The following is a 14,787-nucleotide window of genomic DNA, read 5'->3' as shown; positions in this document are numbered from 1 at the left end:
TTGCAATGCTTGTGATAATACTTTTAGAGTGCTCATCAGTGCAGCAGCCCTTGATAAAATGTTAAGTTAGGAACCCTAAACGTCATGGCAGCTGTTTAATTGGAGGTTGTGATGTGCCATGTGCTTCTGAGAAGACATCGTTCCTCCCACATTTTAGGGAACTGAAAGCCAAGAAAGAATGCCTCATTTATAATGATTCCTCCTTTGAACTTCAGAACCAAGGGCTACTTTCTCCTTAGACTCCCAGCGGAGACTCAGGATGAGAATGCCATTGCCTTGTTCTAAAAGAGCTCGGGAAGATGAAAATGATGAAGATGGAGGGATGGATATGTCTTCCATGGCTTCAGAGCTTAAACCTTTCCAAATATTTTCCTTCCAGACATTGACAGCCCCAAAAACCTGGTGATTGACCGGGTGACAGAGAATATGGCCACTGTCTCCTGGGACCCGGTGCAGGCCACCATTGACAAGTATATGGTGCGCTACACCTCTGCGGACGGAGAGACCAGGGAGGTTCCGGTGGGGAAGGAGCACAGCAGCACCATCCTGACGGGCCTGAGACCGGGCATGGAGTACATGGTGCACGTGTGGGCCCAGAAGGGGGACCAGGAGAGCAAGAAGACCGACACCAAGGCCCAGACAGGTAAGGAGTGTGCATTATCACTGTACTGGTGCCATGCTCAGGGTCTGTCTACATGGAGTTTTCTTCTCTGACCTTGGCATAAAGGGAGGCTTTATGGAAGAGCAGGTTGGTATCCTCCCATAATACATTGTGTACCCCTCACTTCCTTTTACTGGCCTCTCTTAGAATGCCTAAGTGGTGTTCTCCAAACTCTAGTCTTTAAAGATGGCTGACCACTGCGCATAGTTCTTTGTTTCTTCTTTGCCTGAGTACCTTTGTCATTAACACACTAACTGCTTCACCTTGACAAGGAATAAATATTAAGAAGTAACTATCATGCTGAGGAAGCCAGACTTAGGGATTGTGATCAAAAAACACCTTAAAAAAAAACATTCCTCACCTGTTTAAACCCTTTGCAAGCTTGTTTTTGTTCCTGCCCTCCGAATGAATGTTTTAGGCAGAAATAATAACAGTGTTTCATTAGCTAAAAATAAGCAAATATCTAGTCATTTTTAGTTCCCCAGATGTATCATTTTAGTAATTATGTCATTTTCATGCAATAGTCCCTACTTCCCTACATGAAATCTCCTTTCTCTCAGCTTGGGCCACCTGTGGGCCAGCTGCCTGCTCCAGGCAGGGGACATGCAGTTTCTCTTGTATTTTCTGCTGTGTACCTCAAGTGCTGCTCTTCTAGCTTGCTGTATGCAGTTTCTCACCCATTTATCTTTGGCGTTGCTGGGAGAGGTAAACTGATGAGAGGTGAGGGGTGAGGATGGGGAGAGGTGAAGGGTCAGGAAGGAGGAGAAGTGAAGGGTCAAGGGGAAGGAGAGGTGAGGAGTCAGGAGGAGGAGAGGTGAGGGGTCAGGAGGAGGAGAGGTGAGGGGTCAGGAGGAGGAGAGGTGAGGGGTCAGTAAGAGGAGAGGTGAGGGCTCAGGAGGAGGAGACGTGAGGGGTCAGGAGGGGGAGAGGTGAGGGTTCAGGAGGGGGAGAGGTGAGGGGTCAGGAGGGGGAGAGGTGAGGGGTCAGTAGGGGAGAGATGATGGGTCAGGAGGGGAAGAGTTGAGGGAGTCAGGAGGGGATGAGGTGAAGGGTCAGGATGAGGAGAAGTGAGGGGTCAGGAGGAAGAGAAGTGAGGGGTCAAAAGAGAATAGAGGCCAGGGGTTAGGGAGGAGGGAGCCGGGGGTCGTGGAAGGTCATGCTTGACTGTAACAGGTGTTTGGGCCTGCCCTGGAGCCTGACGAGTGCTAAAGCTGACTCCGTCATGAAGCACTTCTGTGCTCCTCTTCCGCTGTGAGTCTCTCACTGTAGGCAAATGCCTGTCTTCCACTGGTCTCTTACTTCCTTTCCTCTGCCAATACATCAGGGGTTTCCCCAGCGTCTCTCTGGTGGGGTCGCCCTGCCCCTCTAGGTGATCCTCTTGGACAGCTTCTAATACAACCCCAGGCCTACCCTGCTGTGCTGGGCCCAAGTCTGGTCCATGGAGAACCTGCATGCATCCTTTGTCCATTCAACCAGATGCGCAACTCTTTTGCAATGCTACAGCCTATCTTGGCTCTGTGTCGCAGCAACCAGCTATTTCCTTACCTCTTAGATATTTTAGCATATGTCAGACACCAGCCCATATGGATCCCCAAGCTTTGGGCAGGGCTTCTCACCCTTGGCACTATTGCTATTTTGGGGTGGATAATTCTTTGTTGCAGGGGTCTGTCTTGTGCATTGTAAGATGTTTAGCAGCATCCCTGATGTCTCCCCCTATCCCACACTGAGTTGTGACAACCAAAAGTGTCTCCAGACATTGCTGATTGCCCCTGGTTGAAAACTGCTGCTCTAGGGTATACAAAACAAAGTCTGTCAGGGATTCTATTGAAAACTGCTTATTCAAGGCTTGGGCCTCACCCATGGGACTCACAGTGTATCTTTTTCCAAATAAATCCCTTCTTTAAGTCCCACCTCATTGACTTCTCCAACATCTTTTATAGGGTGAAAACTGTTGGTCAGCCAAGGGTCACAAAACTGTTGTTGATCTTGCTTTGACTATGGTCCCTCAGGTTGGAATGTAGATACCCATTTTCTTGGGGTTACAGCCTAAACCAACATGTGTAATAGGATGTGTGAGCAAGTGACTTTGGGAAAATGACTTTTGTAATGAATTATTTAGAACAAAGAAATGCTACTTGTTTGTTTTTTTTTTTTTTTGGTGAATGTATTTTTAAGTATCTTCTGTGTATGTGGTATGGAGGAGCATAATTTCTTGTATTTATAATGTATCAACAAGCTGGTCTTAATAATGATAGCTTATGGTCATTGGGCACCTACTCAGTGCTAAGAACTCATAATAGACATTTCTTTTTTAAAAAAATTGATACATAATAATATACATATTTATAGGTACATGTGATATTTTAATACATGCTTGCCATGTGTGATGATCAAATCAGGGTAATCAGGATATCCATCAGCTCAACATTCAACATTTCTTTGAGTTAGAAACATGTCAAATTTTCTCTTCTAGCTATTTTGAAATGTACAATAAATTGTTGTTAATAGTATCCTACTGTGCTATCAAGCACTAGAAGGTATTTCTTCTATCCAACTGTATTTTTAAGCCCTTAAGCCAACCTGTGTTCATTCCCCTTACCCCTACACTTCCTAAGCTCTGGTAACTATCATTTTATTCACAGCTTCCATGAGATCAATTTTTTTAGCTCCCACATATGAGTAAAAACATGCAATGTTTGTGTTTCTGTGCCTGGCTTATTTCACTTAACATAATCACCTCTAGTTCGATCCATGTTGCTGCAAAGGAAAGGATTTTATTCCCTTTTATGGCTGAATAGTATTCCATTGTGTATGTATGTGTGTGTGTGTGTATATATATAATGTATATAATGTATATGCATTGTATATTTATATATGTTATTAATTAATATAATATATATAATGTTATATAATATATAATATATACACACACACATACATATATATATCACAATTTCTTTATCCATCCACTAGTGGACAGTTAGGTTAATTCAGTATTTTGGCTATTATGAATAGTGCTGCAGTAAACATGGGCATGCAGATAGCTCTTTGCTATGCTGATTCCTTTTTTTTTGGATGTATACTCAGCAGTGAGGTTGCTGGATCATATGGTACATCTACTTTTAGTTTTTTGAGGAAACTCCATAGCTTTTATCCATAGTGGCTGTGCTAATTGCCATTCCCACCAGCAGTGAACTAGTATTCCCCTTTCTCCACATCCTCACCAGTACCTGTTATTGTTTGTCTTTCTGATAATAGCAGTTTTAACTGGGATGAGATGATATCTCAATGTGGTTTTGATTTGCATTTCCCTGATGATTAGTGGTGTTGAACATTTTTTCATAAATGTTTGTTGGCCATTTGTATGTCTTCTTTTGAGAAATGTCTATTTAGATCATTTGCCCAATTTAAAATAAGATGATGATGATGATATTATTATTTTGCTATTGAGTTGTTTGAATCCCTTATGTATTCTGTTTATTAATACCTTATCATACAGACAGCTTGCAAATAGTTTCTCCCATTATGTAGGTTGTCTCTGCATTATTTTGATTATTTCCTTTGCTGTGCAAAAGCTTTTTAGTTTGATGTATTTCCATTTGTCTATTTTTGCTTTTGTTGCCTGTGCTGTTGCAGTCTTACCCAAAATATCTGCCTAGACCAATGTTCTAAAGTGTTTCCCCAATGTTTTCTTCTGTAGTTTCATAGTTTCAGGTCTTAAATTTAATTCTTTAAGCCATTTTAATTTAATTTTTGAATAAGGTGAGAAATAGAGGTCTAGTTTTATTCTTCTGCATATAGATACTCAGTTTTCCTAGAACTACTTATTGAAGAGCCTGTTCTTTCCCCACTGAATGTTCTTGGTTACTTGTCAAAAATCAGTTGGCTCTAAATATGTGGATTTATTTCTGGGTTCTCTATTCTGTTCCATTGTGTCTATGTGTCTGTTTTTATGTCAGTACCATGCTGTTTTGTTTACTATAGCTTTGTAGTACATATTAAAGTCAGCTCGTGTGATGCCTCCAGCTTTATTTTTGCTCAGGATTTCTTTGGCTATTTGGGGTCTTCTGTGGTTCCATATGAATTTTAGAATTGTTTTTTCTAGGCTGGGTGCAGTGGCTCATGCCTGTAATCCCAGCACTTTGGGAGGTCAAGGAGGGCAGATCATTTGAGGTCAGGAGTTCAAGACCAGCCTGGCCAACATGGCAAAACCCCGTTTCTACTAAAAATACAAAAGAAAAAAAAAAAAAGAAAAGGCTTTCTGTGGTACCTCACGCCTGTAATCCCAGTACTTTGGGAGGCCAAGGTGGGTGGATCACCTGAGGTCAGAAGTTCGAGACCAGCCTGGCCAACATGGCAAAACCCTGTGTCTACAATAAATACAAAAATTAGCTGAGTGTGTTGGCAGGTGCCTGTAATCCCAGCTACTTGGGAGGCTGAGGCAGGAGAATTGCTTGAATCTGGGAGGCAGAGGTTGCAGTGAGCCAAGATCATGCCATTGCACTCCAGCCTGGGCAATAAGAGCAAAACTGTGTCTCAAAACAAAAACAAAAAAAATTAGCTGGGCATGATAGTGCATGCCTGTAATCCCAGCTACTGGGGAGGCTGAGGCAGGAGAATCACTTGAACCCAGGAGAGATGGTTGTTGCAGTGAGCTGAGATCATGCCACTCCACTGCAGCCTGGGAGACAGAGTAAGACTGTCTCAAAAAAAAAAAAAAAAAAGAATTGTTTTTTCTAAAGAATGTCATTGATAATTTTGATACAGATTGCATTGAATCTATAGATTGCTTTTGGTAGTACAGTTATTTTTACAATATTCTTCCCATTCATGAACATAGGATATATTTCCATTTTTTGGTGACATCTTCAATTTCTTTCATCAGTGTTTTATAGTTTTTTCTTGTAGAGATCTTTCACCTCTTTGGTTAAATTTATTTATGGGTGTGTTTTTAAAAGTAGCTATTGTGAAAGGGATTGCTTCTTTGATTTTTTTTTTTTTAATTTTTTTTTTCTGCTAGTTCATTGCTGGTGTATAGAAACACTACTGATTTTTACATGTTAATTTTGTATCATGAAACTTTATTGAATTTATCAGTTCTAAGAGTGTTTTGGTAGAGCTTTTTAGGGTTTTCTGTATATAAGATCATGTTATCTGCAAACAGGGACAATTTGGCTTCCTCTTTTTCAGCTTGAATGCTCTTTATTTTTTTCTGTTGCCTAATTGCTCTGGCTAGGACTGCCAGTACTATGTTGAATAAGAGTGGTAAGAGTGGTCATCCTTGTCTTGTTCTGGTTCTTAGAGAAAAGCTTTCAGTTTTTCCCCAATCAGTGTATTGTTAGCTGTGGCTTTGTCTTATATGGACTTTAGCGTGTTGAGGTATGCTTCTTTTATATCTAGCTTGTTGAGGGTTTTTATCATGAAACATTGTTGAATTTTATCAAATGCTTTGTACATCTGTTGAGATGATCTTTTTATTCTTCATTCTGTTGAGATGGTATTTTTATTCTTCATTCTGTTTGTGATGTGTCACATTTATTGATTTGTATATGTTGAGCTATTCTTGCATCCCTGGGATAAATCTCACTTGTATCCTCTTGCTGAATTGATCTCTTTTTCTTTACATAATAACCTCCTTTGCCTCTTTTTATACTTTTGACTTAAAAAATCTGTTTAATCTCATGTAAGCATAGCTACTCCTGTTTGCTTTTGGTTTCTGTTTCTGTTTACATGGAATATCTTTTTCCATCCCTTCACTTTGCATCTATATGTGTTTCCACAGGTGAAGGAAGATTCTTGTAGGTAGCACACAAGTGGGTCATTTTTTAAAGATCCATTCAGCCAGTCTATCTTTTTTTTTTTTTTTTTTTTAGGCAAAGCCTCACTCTGTTGCCCAGGCTGGAATGCAGTGGTGTAATCTCGGCTCACTGCAACCTCTGCCTCTCAGGTTCAAGTGATTCTTCCACCTCAACCCCTCAAGTAGCTGGAACTATAGGCATGTGCCACCACGTCTGGCTAATTTTTTTCTGTGTGTGTATTTTTAGTAGAGATGGGATTTCACCATGTTGGCTAGGCTGGTCTCAAACTCTTGACCTTCAAGTGATCAGCCTGCCTCAGCCTCCCAAAGTGCTGGGATTACAGGCATGAACCCTGTGCCCGGCCTCAGCCAGTCTATCTTTTAAGTGGGGAATTTAATCCATTTACATTCAAGGTTATTATTGATAGGACGGGAGTGACTCCTGTCATTTGTAAATTGTTTTCTAGATTATTTTGTATATCCTTTGTTAATTTCTTCTTCTATTATTGTTTATTATTGTGGTTTGGTAGGTTTTTGTAGTATTGAGGCTTGATCCTTTTCTTTCTCCTTTGTATATCTGCTCTGCCAGTAAGTTTATACTTTTCTGTGTTCTCATGATTGTGATTATCATCTTTTTGCTTCCAGATGTAGGACTCCCTTGAGCATTTCTTGTAGAGCCAGTTTAGTGGTGATGGGTTCCCTCAGTTTTTGCTTTTCTAGGTAAGACTTTGTTTCTCCCTCATTCTGAAGAATATACTTGTTGGGTATGGTATTCTCAGTTGACAGTTTTTTTCACCCCTTTCAGATACATGGACTATATCATCGCTTTCTCTCCTGGTCTATAAGATTTCTGCTGAGAAATTTATGGTTAGTCTAAGGGGAATTCCCTTATATGTGACCTAACACTTTTCTTTTACTGTTTTGAGAATTTTCTCTTTGTCTTTGACTATTGACAACTTGACTGTAATATACTTCAGGAAGCACCTTTTTTGGGTTGGATCTATTTAGGGACTTGAGCTTCCTGGATCTGAGTATTCATATCTCTCCCCAGACTTGGGATGTTTTCAGCTATTATTTCATTAAGTAGGTTTTCTATACCTTTTTACATCTTTTTTCTTTCTGGAGCTCCTATAATATGAATATTTATTCACTTAATAGTATCCCATAGGTTTTGTAGGCCTTCTTTACTCTTTTTCATTTTTATTTCTTTTTTTCTCTTACTGGGTAATGTCAAACAATTTATCTTCAAGTTCAGCGATTCCTTTTTTCTGCTAGATCAAATCTGCTGTTGAAACTCTTCATTATATTTTTAAATTTCATTCTTTGAATTTGTTAGCTGTGTTTCTTTTTTGTGATATCTATTTCTTCATTGAATTTCTCATTCATATCATGTATTATTTTTCTGATTTCATCAAATTGTCTATCTGTATTTTTTGAATTTCATTAAGTTTCCTTAAGATCATTATTTTGAATTCCTTTTCTGACAATGTATTGATTTCTTTTTAATTGGGGTCTGTTTCTAGAGAGTTATTATGTTCCTTTGGTGGTGTCATATTTTCTTGCTTTCTTCATGTTCACTGTGTTCCTGCATTGAGGTCTGTGTGTCTGGTTGAACAATTGCTTCTTCCAAACTTTCTAGAGTGACTTTCTTAGAGAAATACTTTTACCTTGGTTGAATTTTAATGTGCCAGTTGGGAAGGGTGGTTCTTGTAAGTTCAGTGGTATAGTCTTTGTGCAGCTTCTTTGACTGTGTTTGACATCAGCAATAACTATGAACATATCAGTGGCCTAGACTACAGAAGTTTGTGGTAGTGGTGGTGGCAGCATAGGTTGTTAATGTCCTTGGTGGCAAGGGCTGTTGTGGCAAGGGCTATTCTATTCTTATTTTCCCCATAATGGGAAGACTTAGCTGAAGGGCTCTCTCTTGGTGTCAGGTCTGACATGGCATAGAAGCAGCTGCCAAGGCACTGGATTTCAAGTACAGGTGCTCAAAGCAACTGTGGGGCAAGTTCTTACTTAGGCTCAGGGTCTTGTGAACCTATAGTGGCATTCAGTCTTGGGATGCAGAGTGGTCTCTGTGTCAGGGCTGGATATAGGTTGCCCATGGTGCCTATCAGCTTGGCTTCAGGGGGTCAGGTTGTAACTGTAATTCTACCCCTGGTGGGCAGGGTGCAGCCCTGGTTTAACTTGGAAGAGAAAGAAGGGCTCTGGAAGTGTGAACCCAGAGTGCAAGATATGGCTGTAATTGCTGTAATTTGGGAAACTGCACCAATAGAGCTCAGTGGCAACTTGGATGCCTAGGGGTGAGGAATTCTGTAGTGGTGATTCTAGACTCTGCAATGGTGGGACTTGACAGTATCCCAGTCTCTGTGAGGTCAGATGCAGCAGCAGCAAGCTCCCCAAAATAATCAAGCACACTGTTTTTTGGGCTGTACCAGGGCAGGGAGCAGCACAGCAATGACTCTACTCCCTGGGAGAAGGGTGTCTCAGGAGCTCAGACTCAAGGGGCCTACTCCAGCCCTAAAGAAGCAGAATACTAGAGCTGTCTGGCCAGTAAGGTGGGGTGTCTCAGCCAGCCACTGCTGTATTTCCCTGGGACCTAGGATACTATGTCAGCACAGCCCTAGGACATACAGCTGCTCAGCTTGGCTGAGGCACTGATTCCCCAGCAGGCAATGTGCCACTCCAGTTCAGTCCTGAGGGATGTGACTATTCTAGATAGCCTCAACACCATTGTCCTGGGATATAGGGCTCTGCCAAAAGCATTGTTCACTTAGGAACTGAAACTAGTGCAGTTTCGGCTTAGGCCCCTATGGGTAGGGTGCTGCCTAGTGTGAGAGAAGTGGGTGGAGCTATTTTACCAAAGTACTGATTCTCCAGGGAAGAGGGTACAGCTTCAGCTCTGGAATGAGTGGGTAGGGGATGGGGATGTGGAGTGGTTCCACTGCTGCTTGGCCCCATGGGGAAAGGTGTAACAGTTGCTCACAGCTCTGCTTGGAGATGTCAGGTCACTGAGTGGTGGTGTCTCAGCAGCAGTTTACCCTCAGGGATGAAGGGGTGAATGGCTACTCACCCCCAGAGCAAGACACATTCCAACAGTAGTCCCGGTTCCAAGATGCCAAGACGGTGTAGCACAGTAGCCATGCAGGCCACAGAGGATGGGGCACAGTATTGGCTCCATCTCTAAGGAGCATAGTTGTGTGCCTGTAGGCAGCTCCCTCAGCTGGGCTTAGTGCCTGTGAGAGCTGTAGGAGATCCCAATGGTGATGATGGTAGGTGTACAAGGTGCTGATAGGGGCTACTGGGATCTTCTTGCTTGCCTTTTGCTGTAGGGAGAAGTTCTTCCTGGTTTCCAGCTGCTCTTAGCTGGGCAATGGAGTGCTGGGATCCCAGGGTTTCCTTCTGTTCTCTATCTGGCTATCCTGAGTTTCTCTGCTTACCAGAGTTTCTGTTTCTCCTTTGATATAATCCTGCACTCTCCTTTAGTTTTTTAAAAAATATTGTTGTTTATTCTTTGTTTTAGTTGTTTTTGTGCAGAAGATGAGTGTCAGGGATTTCTAATCAGCCATCTTGCTGACATCACACTAGGAAACATGTTATTAACTCATATAATACTCACAGTAATTCTGTAGAATATGTACTAATATTATTTTTCCCTGCCTTTTTTTTCTCTTGTGGAGAAAATTGAGGCAGAGAGGTAGGTTTGCCCTTAATTACGTTTTAAATTATAGAGTAAATATTCTGTGGCTTCAGAGTGGTAAACACTGTAATACTTTAACATTTTCAAAGCCCTTTGCTACATAACATTTTTTTCTCTTGGTTTACAGAGCTACTCAGAGTGTGGTAAGTGCAATAATCACTAACAACCACTTTTAACAAATACAGAAGTAAAGTAAAGCAATTTGCCCAAAGTCACAAAAACAAGTTAGTAAGTTATGAAATTAGTTACATGCATGGCATATTCATGCTTGAAGGAATCTTAAAAGTTTATCAAACCCAAACCTCAGATTTTACAGATGAAGAAGCTGAGGCCCAGCCAGCAGCAACTGAACTGTCCAGAGCCACAGCTGGCAGATGGCAGAGCTGGGATTAGATTGCTAGTAACCTGGCTCTACCCTGCACCTCTACTCTGCCTCTCTGGGCTGGAACTAGAACCCAGTTCTTCTGACTTTGGATTTAGTACTCATACCACTCTCCTGTGCTGCTTTATTGAAAAATCCAAGAATCCAGCTGTGGGGATAAGGTCTACATCCATGAAATAACTGAAAACCAGCATGTGATATGGAGAAACCATAAGAACAGGAAACTGCCTCACCACAAGTGAAATGCCCAGATCTCACTCTTTGCTACCTGTTAATAGTGTTTATTGATCAGCAATTTTTTTTTCAGACATTGACAGCCCCCAAAACCTGGTGACTGACTGGGTGACAGAGAATGTGGCCACTGTCTCCTGGGACCCAGTGCAGGCCACTATTGACAGGTATGTGGTGCACTACACCTCTGCCAAGGACGGAGAGACCAGGGAGGTTCCGGTGGGGAAGGAGCAGAACAGCACTGTCCTGACAGGCCTGAGGCCTGGTGTGGAGTACACGGTGCACGTGTGGGCCCAGAAGGGGGCCCAGGAGAGCAAGAAGGCTGACACCAAGGCCCAGACAGGTAAGGAGCATTGTTCTTTGGGAATATAAGAGCTTTCATGCTAAGTCAATGGATGACAAGTTTTGTTTTCCTTCTCTGACATTGGCAGAAATCAATGATTAATGGAAGAGTGGGATGGCGTCCATCCTTTCATAACAGATTACACACACCATCCCTCATTTTCCTTTAACTAGTTTCTTTGCAAGTCAGGGCCACATGGCAGTCTCCAAGCTATGATTACATGGTCATGTCCATCAGCTCCTCTTCTGATTGCATGGATCTTTTGCCATAGATAGTATCAAGGGTCTCTTAGTGAGTCTGTGAGTGGGAACAGAAAATGAAAATCAAATTTTGTCAATAGTATACTGAAAATTGGACTTTAGAATGGATCTTTTGCCATAGATAGTATCAAGGGTCTCTTAGTGAGTCTGTGAGTGGGAACAGAAAATGAAAATCAAATTTTGTCAATAGTATACTGAAAATTGGACTTTAAGAATGTAGACGGCCGGGCGCGGTGGCTCAAGCCTGTAATCCCAGCACTTTGGGAGGCCGAGACGGGTGGTTCACGAGGTCAGAAGATCGAGACCATCCTGGCGAACACGGTGAAACCCCGTCTCTACTAAAAAATACAAAAAACTAGCCGGGCGAGATGGTGGGCGCCTGTAGTCCCAGTTACTCGGGAGGCTGAGGCAGGAGAATGGCGTAAACCCGGGAGGCGGAGCTTGCAGTGAGCTGAGATCCGGCCACTGCACTCCAGCCTGGGCGACAGAGCGAGACTCCGTCTCAAAAAAAAAAAAAAAAAAAAAAAAAAAAAAAAAAAAAAAAAAAAGAATGTAGACGTCACATCTGCCATAGCAAGGAGATGTATATCATTTGGTTTATGACAAATGAATCATAACTATAAAACAAATTTATAACTAGAAATTATGCTAAGTTCTATGAAGGAGATGACACGGTGTAGGTGTAGAGAATAATGAAGTAGTGATGTTTCTCAGATAGGATGTGTAAATAGCAATAGGATACACATGACCAGAACAACCAAATAACTCTTGCTTAAACAAGAAAAGAGCATGTTCCCCTCTGTGGAACAGCAGAGTATACATTGGCCAGAGTTTTGAGGATAAGGACAGCTCTTGCGTTATATTCTTATTTTAGTGGAAGCGATATCTAACCATATTTTCTACAGTGATTTAATCAGCAAACCAGCATGATGAGTGAATCTATGATATACTAGAGAATATTCACCCAGGGTTTTACTTTTTGCTGATTTATTTAATAATATATAGTAAGTACTTTCCATGTGTCCTGCCCACTACTAGGCACTGGGAACACAGGAGAATAGGATGCTGCCCTTTTCCTCTAGGGGCTTACATTTAGGAGTGGCTTTTAGAATCTTCTAGTATGAAATAGGAAGTCTTTACTGACATGATGCCAGACACAAAATTGTTAGTTCCTTGTGAGCAGAGACCATGTATTTCCCAACTCTGGATTCTGCACACTGTCTAGAACATTTCGTGCATAGAGTTGGGGCTTGATATACCCTTTCTAGATGAATAAAAGATTTGTTTTGCTAAAGACTTGGTAGAGGTAACAGCCTGGATTTTCAGGTTCTGATCTATTTTGCTTTCTACTTGAGGAGCCAGGTGTATCTCGGGGGAGAAGATGATGTCCATGAAACAGCTAAAAACGAAACAAGAGCATATGAGGCGGAAACCCCATAAAACATGAAAGGGTTTCACCCCACGCAAAATGGTCATGAGTTTCTGCACTCTGGGACCTGTTCATAGTGCATATTGATCAGCATTTTTTTTTTCCAGACATTGACAGCCCCAAAAACCTGGTCACTGACCGGGTGACAGAGAATACAGCCACTGTCTCCTGGGACCTGGTGCAGGCCACCATTGACAGGTATGTGGTGCGCTACACATCTGCCAATGGAGAGACCAGGGAGGTTCCAGTGGGGAAGGAGCAGAGCAGCACTGTCCTGACGGGCCTGAGGCCGGGCGTGGAGTACACGGTGCACGTGTGGGCCCAGAAGGGGAACCAGGAGAGCAAGAAGGCTGACACCAAGGCTCAGACAGGTAATAGGAGTGAAGAGAAGAGCCAACCGGGGTAGTTAATGCAGGTTGATCTATTGCAGCTGAGTGGTGATGCAGCTGCTTTTGACATCTGTAACCGCAGGGCTGCAGAGTGTTTTAGGAGAGTTTGCTGTGAAAAAAAAAAACAAAAAACAAAACAAAAACTTTCATTCACCTAAAGAAAGAACAAAGTGTTACAGGATACAGGAAAAGGGTCCCAATCTAGACCCTTAGAAAGGGTTCTTGGATCTCATGGAAGAAAGAGTTCAGGGTGAGTCCATAGAGTAAAGTGAAAACAAGTTATTAGGAAAGTAAAGGAATCAAAGAGTGGCTACTAGCCATAGGCAGCGCAGCCCTGAGGGCTTCTGGTTGTCCATTTTTATGGTTATTTCTTGATGATATGCTAAACAAGAGGTGGATTATATATACCTCCCCTTGTTAGACCATAGAGGGTGACTTTCTGACATTGTCATGGCATTTGTAAACTGTCATAGCGCTGGTGGGAGAATAGTAGTCAGGATGACCAGAGGTCACTCTCATTGCCATCTTGGTTTTGGTGGGTCTTGGCTGCCTTCTTTACTGCAGCCTGTTTTATCAGCAAGGTCTTTATGACCTGTATCTTGTGCCGACCTCCTGTCTCATCCTGTGACTTAGAATGCCTTAACTGTCTGGGAATGCAGCCCAGTAGGTTTCACCCTTATTTGACCCAGTTCCTGTTCAAGATGGAGTTGCTCTGGTTCAAGCGTGTCTGAAAAACTACAGTACTGGACCCAGTGGGAGCAGTCCCACGAATGTCTTTTCCCACGAATGTCTTCGAACTCTTTCCAGAGCCTGTGTTTTCAATCATTGTGTCTCTCAGCTATAGACAATTATAGAAAATAATGTAAAACCAATATAAAATTCTTAAAACCACTGATTAAAATCCTGTTTTGTGGCAAGCTATTTTGTGTAGGTTTGACCGAATAGACGCTGTGTAATAGAAAGGAGCAAGTATTCACCTGGGCGCTGGAGCCCTGTTTCCTTGCAGTAGGCAACTGACTTTTAGTGAGTATCGTCTAAGTGCCAGGCCTGGGGAACACAGTGGCGAACAAACCAAATATCTCTACTCTCTTGAAGTCTAGTGTGAAGATAGACAATAAATAAGAAAACACATTTAAACCCGTAAATTGTGCTAAATTCTGTGAAGGAGATGAACAAGGTATAGGTATAGAGAATTACAGGGTAAGGATGTCTTGTAGATGGGAAGGGTGAGTAGTAATAGGATTGCTATGCTATTGCTATACATTGACAGAAACACTCAAACAACAGTTGCTTCAGCAGGAAAGGAGTGTATTCCTCTCTGAAGAATGGCCAGGGCTGCTACGGTCGCTCCTCATCCAGGACACCCAGGCTGCTTCTGTGATTGTTGGTTAGTCATCCCTAGCAAGTTGCCCTCCTTTACCTGGTCACCACCCTGTCTGCATTGTAGCCAGTGGGAAGAGGCATGCTGAAGGTCAGGGCATCACTGGGATATTGTACACATCAGCCCTTCTCATGTTCCATTGCCAGGTCCCAGACAGACCTCACTGCACAAAAGGCTAGGAAATGAGGTCTTTAGCTGGATGGCCCTGTGCCCA

The 14,787-nt window shown here is 42.3% G+C and overlaps 1 protein-coding gene across 1 annotated transcript in view; it reads left to right on the top strand.

Annotated features, from left to right (window-relative positions):
* TNN (tenascin N) overlaps positions 1-14,787 on the top strand; it is a 71,367-nt gene that overhangs the window by 30,402 nt on the left and 26,178 nt on the right. Inside the window, exons 9-11 of the mRNA XM_025404818.1 lie at positions 380-643; positions 10,848-11,114; positions 12,911-13,174. Coding sequence (XP_025260603.1) covers positions 380-643; positions 10,848-11,114; positions 12,911-13,174 — 795 coding nt within the window. The remainder of the gene's footprint in view (positions 1-379; positions 644-10,847; positions 11,115-12,910; positions 13,175-14,787) is intronic.

The sequence above is a fragment of the Theropithecus gelada genome, chromosome 1 (genome assembly GCF_003255815.1).
Source record: "Theropithecus gelada isolate Dixy chromosome 1, Tgel_1.0, whole genome shotgun sequence".
NCBI lineage: Eukaryota > Metazoa > Chordata > Mammalia > Primates > Cercopithecidae > Theropithecus > Theropithecus gelada.
The sequence above is the reverse complement of the archived record's forward strand: the minus strand, read 5'-3'. Positions and strand labels throughout refer to the sequence as shown.